This window comes from Gorilla gorilla, chromosome 20 (assembly GCF_029281585.2).
Source record: "Gorilla gorilla gorilla isolate KB3781 chromosome 20, NHGRI_mGorGor1-v2.1_pri, whole genome shotgun sequence".
Lineage (NCBI taxonomy): Eukaryota > Metazoa > Chordata > Mammalia > Primates > Hominidae > Gorilla > Gorilla gorilla.
In genome coordinates, this window is record NC_073244.2 from 47085516 (window position 1) to 47104208 (window position 18693).

General features: G+C 52.9%; 1 protein-coding gene across 1 annotated transcript; it reads right to left on the reverse strand.

Moving 5' to 3' along the window:
* Positions 1 to 381: 381 nt before the first annotated feature.
* CLIP3 (CAP-Gly domain containing linker protein 3) lies at positions 382 to 18379 on the reverse strand. Its single transcript, XM_019015615.4, has 14 exons — positions 18191 to 18379; positions 17659 to 17882; positions 12618 to 12757; positions 12438 to 12531; positions 12072 to 12233; positions 11632 to 11750; positions 9985 to 10221; positions 4886 to 5021; positions 4613 to 4741; positions 3571 to 3714; positions 3378 to 3501; positions 3109 to 3173; positions 2630 to 2702; positions 382 to 1935 (listed from the first exon to the last, which is right to left on the reverse strand). The coding sequence occupies exons 2-14, from the start codon at positions 17822 to 17824 to the stop codon at positions 1881 to 1883; spliced, it is 1644 nt and encodes a 547-aa protein (XP_018871160.1). The 5' UTR covers positions 17825 to 17882; positions 18191 to 18379; the 3' UTR covers positions 382 to 1880.
* Between the last annotated feature and the right edge of the window lie 314 nt (positions 18380 to 18693).

The following is an 18693-nucleotide window of genomic DNA, read 5'->3' on the forward strand; positions in this document are numbered from 1 at the left end:
TCCCAGAGGCTTCAAGGGCCCGCCTTCCACCCAATCGGCGCTCTCACTCAGTATTCGCCCGCCCCCTTCATGCTCGCCTAAGGATAGGCCGCGCCTCCTGGCCTCTGAGCCATTGGCAGGAGGGGGTGGGCGGGGCATCGTCGTCTCGCACTGGCCACTCAGAACTTAGGAACTGAACCTGGCCATTGGCGGAGTGGACCCCGATGGGTGGGACGGGGGCGGCAGCCGTGACAGCCGCGGGAAGACACGAGAAGCTGCTAGAAGGACTTCCCGCGGCCAGCGCCATCACATGCCCACGCCGCAGGGAGGTGAGACTGAAGGAAGCACTTACTTTCCCGTCTTCTCCCAGCAAGGGAAACCCCCAATGACCCGACACAGAGAGGCCATAGAAACGTCTTTATTGAAGAGGACAGGAGTCATGCTGAGTTTGGGGACATGCAGTGAAGGGGCAGTCGTGAGCTGTCCTTGGTGGTCGGGGCCCCAGGTCCGCCCTGGACCCCCTGGGCCTTCAGGTTCTCCCTCGAGCTGTTGGTCTGGCCCAGGTGCTGTGGGGTCCTTTGAGGCCAGTGACTAGAACGTAGATTGAAATCGGGATTCCAGGATTTGGGATCCCCTCAGGGCCTTGGGGCCTTCCATTTATTAGAGATGGAGGCTTTAGGATTTGGGGTTCCCTTAGGGCTGGGGCTCTTGGAATTTGGTGTCTTGAAATCCATGGACTCGGGGCATTGAAATTCTCCAGTTTCCAGGGATGGGAATTCCTGTGTGGGGTTTCCTGGTGCCTGTGAATAGGGCTTGAGATGTCTGGGAGCCTGGAATGCATATCCTGACTGCAGTCTCCTCCATACCAGGCACAAGGACCTCATGATTGGGTTTCCTGGGGGCTTGGGATTGGATTTTTCAAATTTGGGATTCCCTGGGGATTTGGGATTCCATGATTTGGGGGTCCTAGGAGTTACGGCATTGGGGTCTTCTAGGGGCTGTAGGACTTGAGGGCACAGGGGAGTTTGGGACGTGTGTACTCTAGGGTTTGGGATCCCCAGAGTCCTAGAATGGGGCCTCCAAATTTTGGGGTCCCCCAAAGGGGGAAGTCGTTACTTAAAAAATAGAGAATTTTCTGGGAGCCTGGCCAGCACAGGAGCTGTGGGCCATGTGGGGTGGGCTTCATACAAGGCACTGGGGGTTTCTTGAGGGTGCAGAGGGTAGGAAGACTTGGGGGGTCCTGTAATTAGCACTTCCAGGACTGTTTTGGTGTCTGTAAATTAGGGGTGACAGTGGGCTGGTTATGGTGGGTTTCTTCTTGAGGGATAAGAACAAGGGTCTTTGTTAATGAAGGAAGTCTCTGATTGAGGGGTTGGAATCTAAGGGCTTCAGGGTGACCATGGGGTCACGACATCTTGAGGGGACTGATGTTAAATGGGGAACAATGACATGAATGTCTGTTACTCTTTTGCTTTGGGGGTGTGACCTATGTTTATTTCAAGAGGACTTCAGGGGCAGTGTTTGTTAATGGGGAGGTTTCTGATCCAGGGTTGGGTGATTCAAGAATGTTCTGTTGTAATGCATCATGTGGAGAGGGTCACCATCATTTGGGGTGATATGGAAATCTGTTAATCTGGGAATCTGCTCTGAGGGGTTGGGGATAGGGACTAGCCTGAAGGTGCTACTCAGGGAATCTCTTTCTGGGTGACATGGGGTCTGTATTTGGGGGTTATTATGGGAGTATCTGTTAATAATGGGGCCTCAATGATCGAGGGCTGGCTAACAGGGGTCTCTACTCTGGATATGTTACTGGGAATCTCTATCTCAGGGTGACTCAGGGCTCCTCGGGTGTCAGGAGATGCTAGTGGGGACTCTGTCTCTTTGTCAGGTGTCCAGGGCCTCTAAGACTGCATCTCCGCCCTCAGCATCCAGGGGAACCAGCAGCAGAAGAGCAACCTGGAAAGGAGGATGACAGGGTCACACCCTTAGGCAGGCAGCGGGGACATCTGCACCCATCACCCCCAGCCTTTCCCACAGTGTTTGCTATCAGGCCTTTCTGGATTCTGCCTCTACCTCTCTGGCTGTGGTTTGTTTGTTTGTTTGTTTTCTGAGATGGAGTCTCACTCTGTCACCCAGGCTGGAGTGCCATGGCACGATCTCGGCTCACTGCAACCTCTGCCTCCCAGGTTCAAGCAATTCTCCTGTCTCAGCCTCCCGAGTAGCTGGGACTACAGGTGTATGCCATCGTGTCCGGCTAACTTTTGTGTTTTTGGTAGAGACGGGGTTTCACCATGTTGGCCAGGCTGGTCTTGAACTCCTGACCTCAGGTGATCCGCCTGCCTTGGCCTCCCAAAGTGCTGGGATTACAGGCATGAGCCACCCTGCCCAGTCTCTAGCTGTTGTTCTGAGGCTCGTATGGAGTGAAGGGTGTTCTGCTTCCTTTACCGGCCCACCTGAAAGTGGAAGTCACTAGAATTCAGTGCGGGGCCCTACACCCTAAAGACTGTTTCTGGGTATGCTTACAAGTCACAAGTTTTCCTAACCTCTCTTTCCAGCCCTGACCAGAGCTCCAGACCTCTGGGTCCAACTGCCTTGTGGATCCCTCTCCCTGAATGTCACATAGGAGAGGGGACAGGGGTTGGCCACACACCTGGAAATGGAGTTCTCTGATGCAATGTCCTTTGGGGTCCGGACTGTGGTGAAGGTGCGTTTGGGCTGCGTCACTGAAGAGGAGGGCAGGATGTCAAGTGAGGGGATGACAGACCACCTGTGTCCTCAATACCCATCCAGACCCCTTCTCATTAATACCTCCCCATGTCTCCAGTCCCCACCTGGATCCTACATTCCCAATACCCATCTGGGCCCCTTGTCCATAATTCCCACCATGTCCCCCAGTGACTATCCCTGTCCCCAGTATCTGCTCAACCTCATGTCCCCGAAGAGCCTTGTTGCTAATTTCCTCATATCCTGTAGCACCTATCTTTTTATGGACCTTGTCTCATCATTTTCCTGGACCCTGTGTCCCCAGTTAAATACCAGAGACTGTCACCAGTATATACCTGAGAACCCATGACCCTTCCTCCCATCCCCAAACGTACACTCCTCCCAACATATCATCCCCCAACTCACTTGTCACTTGATGCACTTTTTTGGCTCCAACGCTGTCCCCGGGGGAATCAGTGGATCCGCCAATCCTGAGGAGACACAGGGAGGGGGAGAGGTCAGAGCCACAAGAGGCCAGGGTCTGACTGAGAGCTGGGCCCCAGGGATCTATGAGGAAAGGGCTGGGGGCTCGGGGGTGTCCACACTGTCCTGCTGGTCTGGGAGGAGGAGGCCATCTGAGGGGGGATCACGGCTCCAGGTGGTGCCCTGGGTTTGGGCTGGAAGTTTGGGCTCACCTCTGAATACGGGATGCTGGTGCGAAGACCCCATGCCTCGGGGGGCAAGTGAAGTACCGGACACCGAAGACAGAGCCATCATGCTTGCCTGTGGGCTGGTCCAGCTCAATGCCATACCAGTAACCTGCAGCACGAGGGTGTCAGGATTTCTCAAGGCCCTGCCTGCCTCCCGGCCCAGAGTCCCCATCCTCACCTGGGGCAAAGTCTGTCTTCCCGTAGAAGCGCACGATCCCCTGCTTCTGGCCCGCGACAAGGACCTGGTCTCCAACCTCAGCCTTGGCCCCGTCACGCTGCTGCAAGCTGCCCAGAGATGGGGATGATGGGGTCTTCTTCTTGCCTAAGGGTAGAAGGTGTAGGAGGTGGGTAGGGGGGGTGAGGCCAGCTTTGGGAACCTCGTGCCACCTGGAAAACCCCAAGGTAGAAAACCCTGTTCTTCGTTTGAAGTGAAACTGAATCCCAGATGCCAGAGAATTAGGAAGGGGCTTTAGGCCTGAAGGGAAACTGAGTCAGAGAACCTGAAGAACCCCAAAATCCTTTCTCAAAGCTGAGGATATGTTGGATAAGGAAAAGCTGAGTCAGAAGTCAGGAACCCAGAAACTGTCCTTTTAAAATGAAGGGAGAATTGGGTCCGAGAGTAAATCAGGCCATGTGCAGTGGCGCAGGCCTGTAATCCCAACATTTTGAGAGGCCGAGGCGGGCAGATCACTTGAGGTCAGGAGTTTGAGACCAGCCTGGCCAACATGGCAAAACCCTGTCTCTACAAAAAAAAATACAAACATTAGCCAGATGTGGTGGTGGGCACCTGTAATCCCAGCTACTCGGGAGGCTGAGGCACGAGAATCGCTTGAACCCGGGAGGCGAAGGTTGCGGTGAGCCAAGATCGTGCCACCACGCTCCAGCCTGGGCAACAAGGCGAGACTCTTGACTCAAAAAAAAAAAAGTAAATCAAATGACAAAAGACAGGATCTCCAAGGATTCTTCCCTAAAACTGGGGGAGACCTTTGGGCCTGAGAGGAAACTAAGTCACAGAGGGCAGGGAACCCACAGGTCCTTCTAAGAACTAGGGGGGGCCAGTACTGAACCAAAGGGGAAACTGAGTCACAGAAGTCAGGAACTCAGAGCTTGTCTTCCAAAACTGGAGTTTGGGCCTGAGGAGAAACTGAGTCACAGAAGCTGAGCTACCCACACAACATCCCCAAACTGGCTCTTCCCACCACAGGGATCCCCTCTCTGACCTTTGTGTTCCCTGCGGCCTTTGCCGGTGACACGGGAGAAGTCCATCCGGGGGGTCCGGGGTGTGGAGGTGACAGAGGACGGGGGTGCGTCCACTGCCTTGGAGATCTTGGACACGGAGGCAAAGAGACCTAGGGGTACAGAATCCGAGCCTGGTGTTGTCCAAGCCTCTGCCCTCGGCCCCCATCCTCCATCCCCTATTTCCCAGTCGGCAGCATCAGAACTGCTGAGTGGACACCCAGCCGCACCCCTCTTGGGCCCGAGGTCGGACTAACCCTGCTTGGGGGGGCAGATGAAGTACCGAACACCCCCAACGCTGCCATCGTTCTTGCCCTCAGGTTCGTCCAGCTCCACGCCCACCCACTGGCCGCTGGCAAACTCCGTGGTCCCACAGAACCGCAGTGTGCCCGTCTGGGGAGAGAAGGGAGGCGATGGCTAAGGAAGGAATGCTGGGAGGCCAACGTGGAGTGCCCACACACGGGCAGCAAGGTGGGTTGCATGAGGCCGCCCTGGGCCCAAACCCCAGGTCACACATCACCATTTGCTGGCTACATGACTTAACCTCTGTGTGCCTCAACTTCCTTTGCTGTGAAATGGGAACAGAAATTACACTCACCTTATAGGATTGTTAAAGAGTTGCCCTGTCTCATATAGTGAATAGTGACTAGCCACATAGGACAATGTAAATTTATTTATTTATTTATTTATTATTATTATTATTATTTTTTTTTTTTTGAGACAGCATCTCACTCTGTTGCCAGGCTGGAGTGCAGTGGCACGATCTCGGCTCACTGCGAACTCCACTTCCTGGGTTCAAGCAATTCTCCCATCTCAGCCTCCCAAGTAGCTGGGACTACAGGTGCACGCCACCACGCCTGGCTAATTTTTGTATTTTTAGTAGAGACGGGGTTTCACCATGTTGGCCAGGCTGGTCTCGAATTCCTGACCTCAGGTGATCCACCCACCTCAGCCTCCCAAAGTGCTGGGATTACAGGCATGAGCCACCATGCCTGGCCAACAATTTAAATTTAAACTAAGGCCGGGTGTGGTGGCTTATGCCTATAATCCCAACACTTTGGGATGCCAAGGCTGGAGGATCACTTGAGGCCAAGAGTTTCAGACCAGCCTGGGTGAAAATGGCGAGACCCTCTAATTTTAATCTGTTCCAAAAAACAAAGACAGCAAGACCCTATTCTCTATAAAAGAAAGAAAAAAGGTAACCAGGTGCAGTAGCTCAAGCCTGTTGTCCCAGTTACTTGGGAGGCTGAGGTGGGAGGATCACTTGAGCCCAGGAGTTCAAGGGTGCAGTGAGCTATGATGGTGCCACTGCACTCCAGCCTGGGCAACAGAGCAAGACCCTGTCTCAAAAATAAATAAATATATACCTTAGAAAGAAGACTCAGATGATTTTTAAATTTAAAAATAAATAAATTTAGTCCAGGCACGGTGGCTCACACCTATAATCCTAGCACTCTGGGAGGCCGAGGTGGGAGGATCACCTGAGGTCAGGAGTTCAAGACCAGCCTGGCCAACATGGTGAAACCCCCATCTCTACTAAAAATACAAAAATTAACCACACATGATGGCGCACACCTGTAATCCCAGCTACTCGGGAGGCTGAGGCAGGAGAATTGCTTGAACCCAGGAGGGTTGCAGTGAGCCCAGATAGCACCACTGCACTCCAGCCTGAGCAACAGAGCAAGACTCTGTCTCAAGAAAAAATATAAATAAATAAAAATACAAATCAGTACATTTAAACTAAATTAAAAATGCACTTCCCCAGTCACACTAGCCATATTTCAAGTGCTCAGTTGTCACATGTGGCTTGTAGCTACTTTACTGGACAGCACAGACAGAATATTTCCACCATTACAGAAAGCTCTGTTGGACAGGGCTGTCATAGAGAAATTAAAGCCCTCAGAACAGGGCTTGGTATTAAGTAAAGGATCAGCAAGTATTCGTTATTGAATTTTTTTTTTTTTCTATTTTAGAGACAGGGCCTCACTCTGTGGCCCAGGCTGGAGTGCAGTGGTGCAATCATAGCTCAGTGTAACCTTGAACTCTGGGTTCAAGCAATCTTCCCTCCTCAGTCTCCTGAGTAGCTGGGACTACAGGTGAACGCCACCAAAGCCTGGCTAATTAAAACAACAACAACAACAACAAACTTTTTTTAAAAATAGAAATGGAGTATCCCTATGTTGCCCAGGTTAGTTTCAAACTCCTGGCCTCAAGCGATCCTCCCCATTTTGGCCTCCCAAAGTGCTGCGATTACAGGTGTGAAGCCACTGTGCTCAGCCTGTTAGCTATTATCATGCTGTAACTTTGGTCAGGGGACTTATTGAGCCTCAGTTTCATCTGTAAAATAGAAATAGCCACCTCATGGAGTGATCATCTGGCGGAAACTTTTTTTTTTTTTTTAGACAGGGTCTCACTTTGTTGCCCAGGCCAGGGGTGCAGTGGCACGACCCTGGCACAGTGCAGCCTCAAACTCCTGGGCACAAGTGATCCTCTCACTTCAGCCTCCCAAGTAGCTAGGACTATAGGTGTGTGCCACCATGCCTGGTTAATTTTTTCATTTTTAGTAGAGATGAGGTCTCACTATGTTGCCCAGGCTGGTCTCGAATTCCTGGGCTCAAGTGATCCTTCTGCCTCAGCCTCCCAAAGTGCTGGGATTACAGGCATGAGCCACCACATTTGGCGGAAACATTTTTAATACATGTAAACTTGCTTAGCTGCAGTGAGACTTTAGTGAGTGTGGTTATTATCATTATGGGAGGCTCATTCACCTCTCCATGCCTCAGTTCCTGGTCCATATAATAGGCTAATTAATTAGTGCTGATCTTTTTTTATTTTTTATTTTTTATTTTTTTTTTGGAGACAGAGTCTCACACTTTGGCCCAGGCTGGAGTGCAGTGGCGCGATCTTGGCTCACTGCAAGCTCCGCCTCCTGGGTTCATGCCATTCTCCTGCCTCAGCCTCCTGAGTAGCTGGGACTACAGGCACCTGCCACCATGCCCGGCTAATTTTTTATATATTTTTTTGTAGAGACGAGGTTTCACCGGGTTAGCCAGGATGGTCTCGATCTCCTGACCTCGTGATCCGCCCACCTCTGCCTCCCAAAGTGCTGGGATTACAGGCGTGAGCCACCGCGCCCCGACAATTAGTGCTGATCTTAAGAGTGTTGGTGGAGGGACTAGAACAGTGCCTGGCACACACAAAGAGCATTTAGTATGCACCGGACTCTGTTCTAATGGCCTTACGAATTTTAATTAATTTAAACCTCAACCAGCCCCCTAAGGTGGTTACTATTATTATCTCCATTTACGGATGAAGACACTGACACCCAAAGAGGCAGAATCACTGGCTCCAGGTCCCACAGGTGGGAAGTTGCAAAGCTGAGATTTACCTGGGCAAGTCCCTGAGCCTGAGCTCATGACGCTGTGCTATGCTGCTTCTCTAAGGGGCAGTGATTAGTATTCTGTCTTCAGATAAAGGTTTTCACCTGTTGGAGCCTCTTATAGACTGGCTTGTAAAATGGAAAGAGTCAACCCAACCTTCCTTCAGAATTGTGCAATGGATATGATTAGATCGTGCACAGCAGAATGCTTTCTGGATGGGGCCGAGCGCAGTGGCTTATGCCTGTAATCCCAGCACTTTGGGAGCCAAGGCGGGCGAATCGCTTGAGGGCAGGAATTTGAGACCAGCCTGGCCAATATGGTGAAACCCGTTGCTACTAAAAATAAAAATAAAAGGCCAGGCGCGGTGGCTCACGCCTGTAATCCCAGCACTTTGGGAGGCCGAGGCGGGCGGATCACGAGGTCAGGAGATCAAGACCATCCTGGCTAACACGGTGAAACCCTCTCTCTACTAAAAATACAAAAAATTAGCCAGGCATGGTGGCGGGCGCCTGTAGTCCCAGCTACTCGGGAGGCTGAGGCAGGAGAATGGCATGAACCCGGGAGGCGGAGCTTGCAGTGAGCTGAGATCGCGCCACCGCACTCCAGCCTAGGCGACAGAGCAAGACTCCATCTCAAAATAATAATAATAATCATAATCATAATAATAAAAATAAACCCAGGCTTGTTGGCACACACTTGTAATCCCAGCTACGCGGGAGGCGAAGACATGAGAATAGCTTGAATCTGGGAGGTGGAGGTTGCTGTGAGCCAAGATCGTGCCACTGCACTCTGGCCTGGGTGACAGCAAGACCCTGTCTCAAAAACACAAAAACAAAATTCAAACTCCTTCCAGTAGCCTACAGGTCTGCTGTGACCCAGCCTTGCTGACCTCTCCACCTCACCACCCTTCCCATAACTCCCCTCGTCAACACTGCCCCTTCCTGCCTCTGGGTCTGCATACCTACTGCATCCTCTGCTTCCTTATCTTTGCAAAGGAAGTTCTTTCCTATCTCAGTTTGGACATCACCTCCTCAGAGAAGCCTTCTCAGAACACCCCAGCTAAAACCACTCCAGCATTCAGCCAGGGACAATTTACTAAATCCAAACATGTAATGGTGTTCACAGCCGTTGTTGCTACCAGAAATTACCTTTTTTTTTTTTTTCAATAGAGGCAGGATCTCACTATGTTGCCCAGGCTGGTCTCTAACAACTCCTGACCTCAAGTGATCCTCCCACCTCGGCCTCCCAAAATGCCAGGATTAGAGGTGTGAACTACCATGCCCAGCTCAGAGATCATCTCAACCATAGGTTTACTTTCTTGACTGTCTCCCCTTCATTACAAGTGGAGCCCCATGACAGCAGGGCAGGGGCAGACACAGCCCTTCCTCCCTAAGGACAGACTGGGTCCCGTATAGAGCCCAAGGGACACCGGGAAATGAGTGAAGTTGGAGTCCCTGGATAAATGAAGATTCTCTCTGCCCTCTCAGCTGTGATACCTGCTCCCCCAAGCTGAGACTCCTTTCTCCCTTTCCTTCCCTGGCTTGCTCCTCCACATCTGCAATTTGGGTGCATTCCCCATCACACCCCAATCACTCTGGCCTGGACTTGCCTAGCCAGACTTGTCTCTGAGAGCAGAGGGGCCTGATCGAGGACCACAAGACCCGGGGGGAGCCACAGGTGCACAGAGCTGTGCAGATCACTCTGCTCACCCCTCCCCATGGCAGCCATGACCACTCTCGGCCGTCACTGTCAGATGACGGGTTGTTCCCCCCCTGGATGGAGAGCTCAGCACAGGGTGAGGCTCAAAGGAGACACCCACGGAACAACTGAGATAAAATCAAGTACTGGGTGGATAGTTAGGGCGGCAAGTAGACAAAGGGCAGGGACTGCACTCTGCCCGAGGACGCAGCTCCAAGGGATTAAGGGGCTGAGTCCCACCCCCACCCACCATGCAAACACACATCCCAGCCCCTGACCTTCTGGCCATCCAGCAGCACGCGGTCTCCCAGGCGCAAGCCCAGTGCGCTAAGCATGAGATTGCCTGGGACGTTGTCATAGTTGGGTAGCGTGACCTTGGGGAGGGCGCAAGATAGTGGCACTGCCTCTTCCAGAAGCGTCCGCAGCTCCTTGGCCACCAGTGCCGCCTCTGCCTTGTCCAGGGACATGTCCATAGGATCTGGGACCACCTCCGCCGGCACCTGTCCTTTTCGATTCTGGGGGCCAATGGGAAGAGAAGGCGGGGACTCAGTGGCACAGGTCACACCCCCATGGAGCCCCTGCCCCTAGAGACCACCAGTCTGGGTGATGCAGGGGTAGGACTAGGTCATATCCTGGGCCAACCTGGGAATAAGAAGGGTCAGGGCAAGGTGGGGTAAGGTGGCTGACGCCTGTAATCCCAGTACGTTGTGAGGCCGAGGCAGGCAGATGCTTGAGGTCAGGAGTTCAAGACCAGCCTGGCCAACATGGTGAAACCTCGTCTGTACTAAAAATACAAAAATTAGCCGGGTGTGGTGGCATGTGCCTGTAATCCCAGCTACTCGGGAGGCTGAGGCAGGAGAATCGCTTGAATCCGGGAAGCAGAGGTTGCAGTGAGCCAAGATCATGCTACTGCACTCCAGCCTGGGTGACAGAGCGAGACTCCGTCTCAAAAAAAAAAAAAGAAGGGGCAGGGCAGAAAGGTGCAGACCACATCCCCAGGGAAACCCACCCCTGAGACCCAGGGCTGGGGGTGTGTCAAGTAATTGAGGGTGGGCCTGGGGGTGTAGGCAGTAGGGATGAGGGCCACACTTCAGTGCTGTAGATCACGCCCTCAGGGAGGCAATCTCTGGAGACCCCAAGCCTGTAATGAGGACATGTGGGAGATGAACATTGAGAATGGGCTCCTGTGGGCTGGTCGCAGTGGCTTATGCCTATAATCCTAGCAATTTGCGAGGCCGAGGTGGGCAGATCACCTGAGGTCAGGAGCTCGAGACCAGCCTGGCCAACATGGTGAAACTCCATCTCTACTAAAAATACAAAAATTAGCCGGGTGTGGTGGCGCATGCCTATAATTCTACCTACTCGGGAGGCTGAGGCAGGAGAATCGTTTGAACCTGGTAGGCAGAGGTTGCAGTGAGCCGAGATTGCACCACTGCACTCCAGCCTGGATGACAGAGCCAGTCTCTGTCTCAAAAAAAAAAAAAAAAAAAAAAAATTAGAGAGAGTGAGAGTGGGCTCCTGTGGTATAGAGTATTGTGGATGGAGCCTGGTAATGCATAGGTCAGAGGTCAAAGATCATATTGAGGGCTTAGGAGAGGACCAACCCTCTCATTCACAGAGGGCCTAGCCCAACTTTCCTCATGACCTTGAAATGCTGTTATGCACTGCCACGGGGTAGGCTGGATGACCCTGGGCAGATCCCTTAATCTCTGCCTCAGTTTCCCCATTGTAAAACAAGGCTTATAATAGACTTCACCTGACATGTAATGAACACTAGGCATATTTCAGCTGTTATTGCATTTGCTGAATGTACAGACGGCATTTGTAGTATTTGGGGAGTCACGGGAAACGCAGAGACCTGCTGGAGGGAAGTGGGAGAGGAAGGGAGCAGGAGGGTAACGGGTTCTGGGCAAGGGTGGCAGTACCCTCAGCGCAGGGTTGGCGCCATGCTCCAGCAAACATTTGGCGGCGCCCAGGCACAGGCTGGAAGCAGCGATGTGCAGGGCTGAGCCGTGGTTGAAGTCACTGCACGTGGAGTTCACCACTGGAAGTGGGCAAGAGGAGGGGTTCCGGGTGAGCGCCAGTGGGACCCCAGCCCTCCTCCCACCTCGGGGCTCATCTCTTAACTTGCAGGTCCCAGAGCCTCCGACGCAGAGCCCCGCCCCCACCTCGGAGCCCCCCTCTCCCTTGGCAGCCCCGACCCTCCCTAGAGTGGTAGTCCCCTGAGCCCCCTCTCCCACGCCTCCAACCTCCCGCTATCTCCTCAGATCACCGTCCTCCTTCCCCTCGCAGCCTGGCCTCACCTGGGTCTCCGCGTCCCTCACCCAGGTCCTTGCCCCCTCCCAGCCAGGGCTCTCCTCCTCACCTCGCGGCCTCGCGCCCTTCAGCAGCACACGCACGAGGTCGGGCACATCAAAATAGGCCGCGTAGTGAAGCGCGTTCATGTTGGTCCAGCGGCTGCGCAGCGTCACATCTGCGCCCAGCGCCAGCAGCTGCTGCGAGAGGCGCACGGCTGCCGCGGGGTCCCCTGCGCGATAGGCCGGGTCAGCTTGGAACCCCCATTCCGGAGCATGGGCCCAGTGCACGGGGAGGACCCTGGGCTTCAGGGACTATACTTTGGGATCCGAAGCTTCGGGCTCCAGATGGGGCCTGAGTTCTGGGTGGTTTTCAGCGTGTTGGGTCTGGGGGCCTAGGCTTTGGGGCTTATGACTTGGGGGTGGGGGGCCCTCACCGACTCCGTGGGCCCCAGCTTTGCACGCATAGTGGAGCAGTGTCATGTCGGTCAGCCCGTCACGATCGTTCACATGGCAGCCTCGGCGCAGAATCTGTGAGTACCAGGGGAGCAGGGAGGGTCACCCACACATGTGGGGAACCACATCCCCTCTCCCCCTGGTTTCCCCAGTGTTCTCACCTCATTGCCGATGACGTCTATCTTGTGCTGGACTTGGGGCACCCACTGGCGCACAATGGCAAACAGCTCAGGGATGGTGGTCTGAGGGTCAAACAGGATCTCCTGGCACGCCGGGTCATTGGGATCGAAGAAGGTGAAAGCTGGGGTGGCAAGAGGTCCAAGGTCACCCCACGCAACTGACCCCCTCCTTCCAGCCTCAGTAGGGGAGCTGTAGGTCTTTGCCTTTTAGAGCCTCTAATGCAGGGTCTCAAGCTGGTGGCACATGGGCCACAGTCAACCCACAGGCATTTTCTGTGTTGCCAGCATGAGGTTTCAAACTCAGGTGGGTTCACATAAAAATCTCGATGCCCAGTGTGTCTTGAAAAGTTGGAAGATCAGGCAATTCCCATATAGCAGCAAACTCCACCCCCTGAAACAAAAGCCTGACAGAGAGTGCAGTACCTTGGAGTCTGCATGTCCAGGGGGACTGCTACTGACCTCACCCACTGTTGCCCTGTGAGAGTATGAGTGAAGTTTGGCTGAATCTCCAGAGCAAAAATAAAGCCAGAAGTCCTGGTTTTTAATAAAACTCTCTCAATTGTTTCAAATACCATGCAGTCCACATCAAATGTATCCATGACTGGGCACAGTGGTTCACATCTGTAATCCCAATGCGTTGGGAGGCTGAGGCAGGAGGATTGCTTGAGCCCATAAGTTCAAGACCAGCCTGGGCAACATAGCAAGACCCCTGTCTTTACAAAAAGTTTTAAAATTAGCCAGGTGTGGTGGTGCGCATTGGAGCTACTCAAGGAGATTGAGACAGGAGGATTGCTTGAGCCCAGGAGTTCAAGGCTGCAGTGAGCCATGATTGTGCCACAACACGCCAGCCTGGGCAACAGAGCAAGACCCTGACTCTGGAAATGTAAAAAATAAAAATAGAGGCTGTGCGTGGTGGCTCACGCCTGTAATCCCAGCACTTTTGGAGGCCGGGGCGCGCAGATCACCTCAGGTCAGGAGTTTGAGACCAGCCTGGTCCAAAGTGGTGAAACCCTGACTCTACTAAAAATACAAAAATTAGCCAGGCGTGGTGGTGGGCGCCTGTAATCCCAGCTACTCAGGAGGCTGAGGCAGGAGAATCACTTGAACTCGGGAGGCAAAGGCTGCAGTGAGCTGAGATGGCACCGCTGCACTCCAGCCTGGGTGACAGAGAGTGAGACTCCGTCTCAAGAAAAGTAAATAAAGAAATAAAAATGAAAATAAAACAAAATGTATCCATGAGCAGGAATCAACCTGTGCCCAGCCAGGGTGGTGCCTAGAGGCGCTTCTGTCTCTTCCCACTCAACTCTAAGGAGTACTGCTCTCTGTGACGTCAGCACCCAGCACAGGGCCCTGGCACGTGGCAGGAACTCAGTGCGTGGTGAATGAACGACTACATGAATGATCAGATTATACACGGCCCAGGGAAGTGCCACATAGAAGGTGTCTCCAGGAATCAGCCGGCATGCTCCTTTTAGAACTGCAGTCACATCATAGCCCTTCTTGGCTTAGAACCCTCCTCCAGCTCCCATCCCATCCAGAGTACAGACCAAAGTCTTCCCCACGGCCCTCAGGGCTCTGCACATCCAGCCCCTCAGTTCTCAGCCCTCTCCCCTCACTTATTCCCCTTCCCTCATTTCCCACACTGGGCTCCCTCTGTCCCTCCCACGTGCCAAGCAAATTCTTGTCTCAGGGTCTTGGCACTTGCTGTTTTTCTCACTCAGGATAGACTTCCCACACATCTTCACAAAGCTTTATAAATCTTTGCTCAAATGTCATCTCCTCAGAGAGGCCTTCCCAAACCACACTGTCTAAATCGGCACCCGCCCTTCTCCATCTCCTACTCTTTTTTTTTTTTTTTTTAGAGATAGGGTCTTGGCTGGGCATGGTAGCTCACGCCTGGAATCCCAGCACTTTGGGAGGCCAAGGCTGGCAGATCACAAGGTCAGCAGTTCGAGACCAGCCTGACCAACATGGTGAAACTCCATCTTTACTAAAAATACAAAAATTAACTGGGCGTGGTGGTGGGTGCCCGTAATCCCAGCTACTCAGGAGGCTGAGGCAGGAGAATCGCTTGAACTCGGAAGGCAGAGGTTGCAGTGGGCCAAGATTGCACCATTGCACTCCAGCCTGGAGTCCGTCTCAAAAAAAAAAAAAAAAAAAATAGGGTCTGTTGGAATGCAATAGTATGATCATAGTTCGCTACAGCCTTGAACTCCTGGGTTCAAGTGATCCTCCTGCCTCAGCCTCCCTGGTAGCTAGGACTACAGTATACATCACCATGCCCAGCAATTTTTTTTTTTTTTTTTGTAGTGACAAGGTTTTGCTATGTTGCCCAGGCTGGTCTCGAACTCCTGGGCTCAAGTGATCCTCCCACTTTGGCTTCCCAAAGCACTGAAATTACAGGTGTGAGCCACCATGCCCAGCCCTTTATTTATTTATTTATTTATTTTTATCATAGCTCATATCACTACTTGACATGTTTACTCCTCTTTCTCCCTCCTTCATTTCCTCTCTTCTTCCCTCACTAGGATCTAAATGCTATGATTCCATTCTGCCTCATTCACTCCTTTATCCCCAAGGCCAGGCACAGCACATGGCACACAGTAGGTGCTCAGTCAATCTCTGTTGAATTAATGTACAAATTTAACAGATACATGATTTCCTCTTGGAGTCCACCTTAGCCTTCTCCCTGTCCTCAACCACATTTCCAGATTTCTTCACATTCTGGGACAAAACCTCTCCCGCTCTACAAGCAAGACTGCTTGGAGGGCTCAGCCTATACCCTCCGACCTCCCACTGAGTCACAGGCCCCAGCCACCTCCAGCTGCATTTCCAAAGGAGATTTTCCAGTTTTCTGAGGTACAGCCCCCCCACACCTCAGGCCCCAGATAACTTCCTTTTTCTTTTTTCTTTTTTTGAGACAGGGTCTCACTGTGTCACCCAAGCTGGAGTGCAGTGGTGCAATCCTAGCTTACTGCAGCATCGAATTCTCAGGCTCAAGTGATCCTCCCACCTCAGCCTCTGGAGTAGCTGGGACTACAGGTACCCACCATGCCTGGCTCATTTCTAAATTTTCTGTACAGATGGGGTCTTGCTCCATTGCCCAGGCTGATCTCGAACTCCTGGCCTCAAGCAATCCTCCCGCCTCGGCCTCCTAGAGTGCTAGGATTATAAGCCAGAACCACTGTGCCTAGCCAACTTTCTTATTTTCTATTAGACTGAAGTCAACTTGTAGTCTCCCTGATCCACCTCTAGTGGGTGACATGTCCATGGATGCCATCTGTCTTGCTCTATCCTGGCAACGCTGACTCTCTGAACCTGGTTTCTGAACCTCACAGCTGCCGGGGATTCCCAGCCTGCATGTCTTCCAAATTCCCCTCCTACATCCAACTCTGGCTGCACTCCATCCCCTTCTACCCAGTACCCAGAGGGAGCTTTCAAACTACAAATCAGACCTGCCACTTCTCTGCTTTTAAACACCCTCCCCTTGCCACTCTTCTCCCCTGTCCCACTTAGAATATAACCAAAGTCCTCACTGTAGCCTTGAAGGCCCTTCCAGATCTGGCCTATGCCAACCTCTCACCTCAACCTTGATCATTCCCTGAATGCAGCTCCAGGATCTTTCTGTTCCAAGTTCAATTCTGCCTCAGGGCCTTTGCACTTGCTGCTGTCTGCCTGGAACACTCTTTTTCCAGCTCTCTTATGGCTGATTCCTCCCCATGCTCTGGGTCCCAAACTAAATGTCACCTACTCAGAAAGACCAGCCCTGACTACCCCTGCAGGTAGCTGCCCTCTAGTCATTATCGTATCTCCACCTTTAATTTCTTTTTCTTTTTTTCTTTTCTTTTCTTTTTTTTTTTTTTTTTTTTTTTGAGACAGTCTTACACTGTCACCCAGGCTGGAGTGTAGTGGCTTGATCTTGGGCAACCTCTGCCTCCCAGGTTCAAGCGATTCTACTGCCTCAGCCTCCCAAGTGGCTGGGATTACAGACATATGCCACTATACCCAGCCAATTTTTGTATTTTTAGTAGAGATGGGGTTTCACCATGTTGGCCATGGCTGGTCTCAAACTCCTGACCTCAGGTGATCCGCTGGCCTCAGCCTCCCAAAGTGCTGGGATAACAGGCATGAGACACCATGCCCGGCCCACCTTTTCTTTCTTTCATAGCACTCACTCCAATCTGAATTTATCTGATTTCTGATTTATTTATCTGTTCACTTGTTTAGTCTCTCCTTCTCTCCTGCAAGGGAGGATCATGCCTGGATCACTTAGGATTGAATCTCCAGCACCCAGCATAAGGCTTGTCACAGAGTAGCAGCACTCGATAAATATCGCTCGGTCAATGATTAGACACTTTCAGTTTCTCCAAGAGGCCGCCCTCTCAGCTCCATACCCTCCTACCTCAGATCATTTACCCAGCAGTTGCCTCTCCTGGGAGCCCTTTCCTCTGACCCTTCTCTTAGTTAACCCCAACTCACCCTCCAGTCTTCTCAACTGTAACCTCCTCAGGGAAACAATGTCTTAAAAAACTCTTGCAGCAGCTTGTTTATGGTAAATACAATTTTCATAATGTCTTGTAATTACATATTTATATTACATTATATTTTTCTTTCTTGCATATAAACCTAAATGTGAGCTAAATTACATTATGGTTTAATACCTATTTGTGTGGCTTTTACTGAGGCCTGTGAGTTGTCTCAGGGCAAAGACTGGGTCTCTCTTGCCCCCTGCTGTGGCCCAGCCCCTAGCATAAAGCCAGGTCCACAGCCGCTTTCAAAAAATGATTGTTGAATGACTAAATGATGGAATGATGTGTCATGAATCAAAGACTAGGAGTATTACAATTCCATTCTCCAATGGGTGAATGAATGAATTAACAAGGGGTGCTCTGCAGCCAAGATTCCTCTGGACCACCTTCAATTTCCCCAGAATTCTCCCACCATCACCACCAGCAGAGCACAGCCCACCCTCCCCGGCCACCCAACGCTCCAGGCCAGATTCCAGGGTGGGGACAGTGGTTACCGTAGTCCTTAGGGAGGGGGGCAGGTGCCGAGGGGTGCACAACAGGCTTCTGCCGGCGCTCCTGGGTGGGGCTGGGGGCCTCGGGGACGGGTTCATCCTCCTCCTCCTCTTCTTCCTCCTCTCCTCGGGGTGGCGGGGCCATCGGGGCAGGATCTGTCTTAGTCATGGTCCTCGGTGGCCCTCGGGGGGCGGGTGCAGAGTTGGGGGCAGCCTTCAGGCAAATCCTGGAGGCAGAGGTCAGCTGGAGAGGGTGCCTGGCAGGCTCCAGGGTCCAAGCCCCTAGGAGCTTCCAGGGTCCCGGGTGGCCTCCGCGCAACTGGATCTTGGGCAACCATAGGGACCCCCGTTACCCATAGAGGGCCCCGGTGTGTGCGCCCAGCGCCTGCCACCTCCCCCAGGCCCAGCCCCCCATTCTTCTCCTCCCGCGTCAGGCCCCTCAGTCGCGGCTGCCCCCTCCCCGGGTTTGTTTATCTCGGGATTCAGGATGCTTCGCCCCTCCCCTTCTCCGCGGGCCGCCCCCTCCCCATCTTACCTCGGGCAGACGGCGCTGGGGACCAAAGTGGAGACTGGGGAGACTGTGGGAGCAATGGGGTGTCGGTGTCAGGGGACGTGATGGGGGAGGCGAGGGAGACAGAGAGAAGGGGACGAGGCCCAGACGCCGACAGGGGGTGGGGGCGGAGAGGGAGGGGCGCGACTGCGCATGCGCCTGCTGCCCCCCTACCGGCGGCGGGGGAGGAGGGACCAGGAGGAGGGACCGGGAGGCGCTCGCATTGATGGAGGGGCCAGAGGCGGCGACTGAAAGGGGAGAGCCTCCGAGCACAGGGAGAGGAAGAGATGGCTACGGAAAGGAGCGAGATGCACAGATACAACGGCAAAAGAGAGGGCTGAGAGAGCGGGCACAGATCTTCTCCATCCCCTTCCCCCACGCCTGCAAACCAGGCCGGCGAGGGCAGTGGTCTTGGGGCGTGGTGACGATGGGTGTTCTCTCTCTCTAGGACCCTAGACCGGACCCCTTCTCCAAGCTCACCATTCATA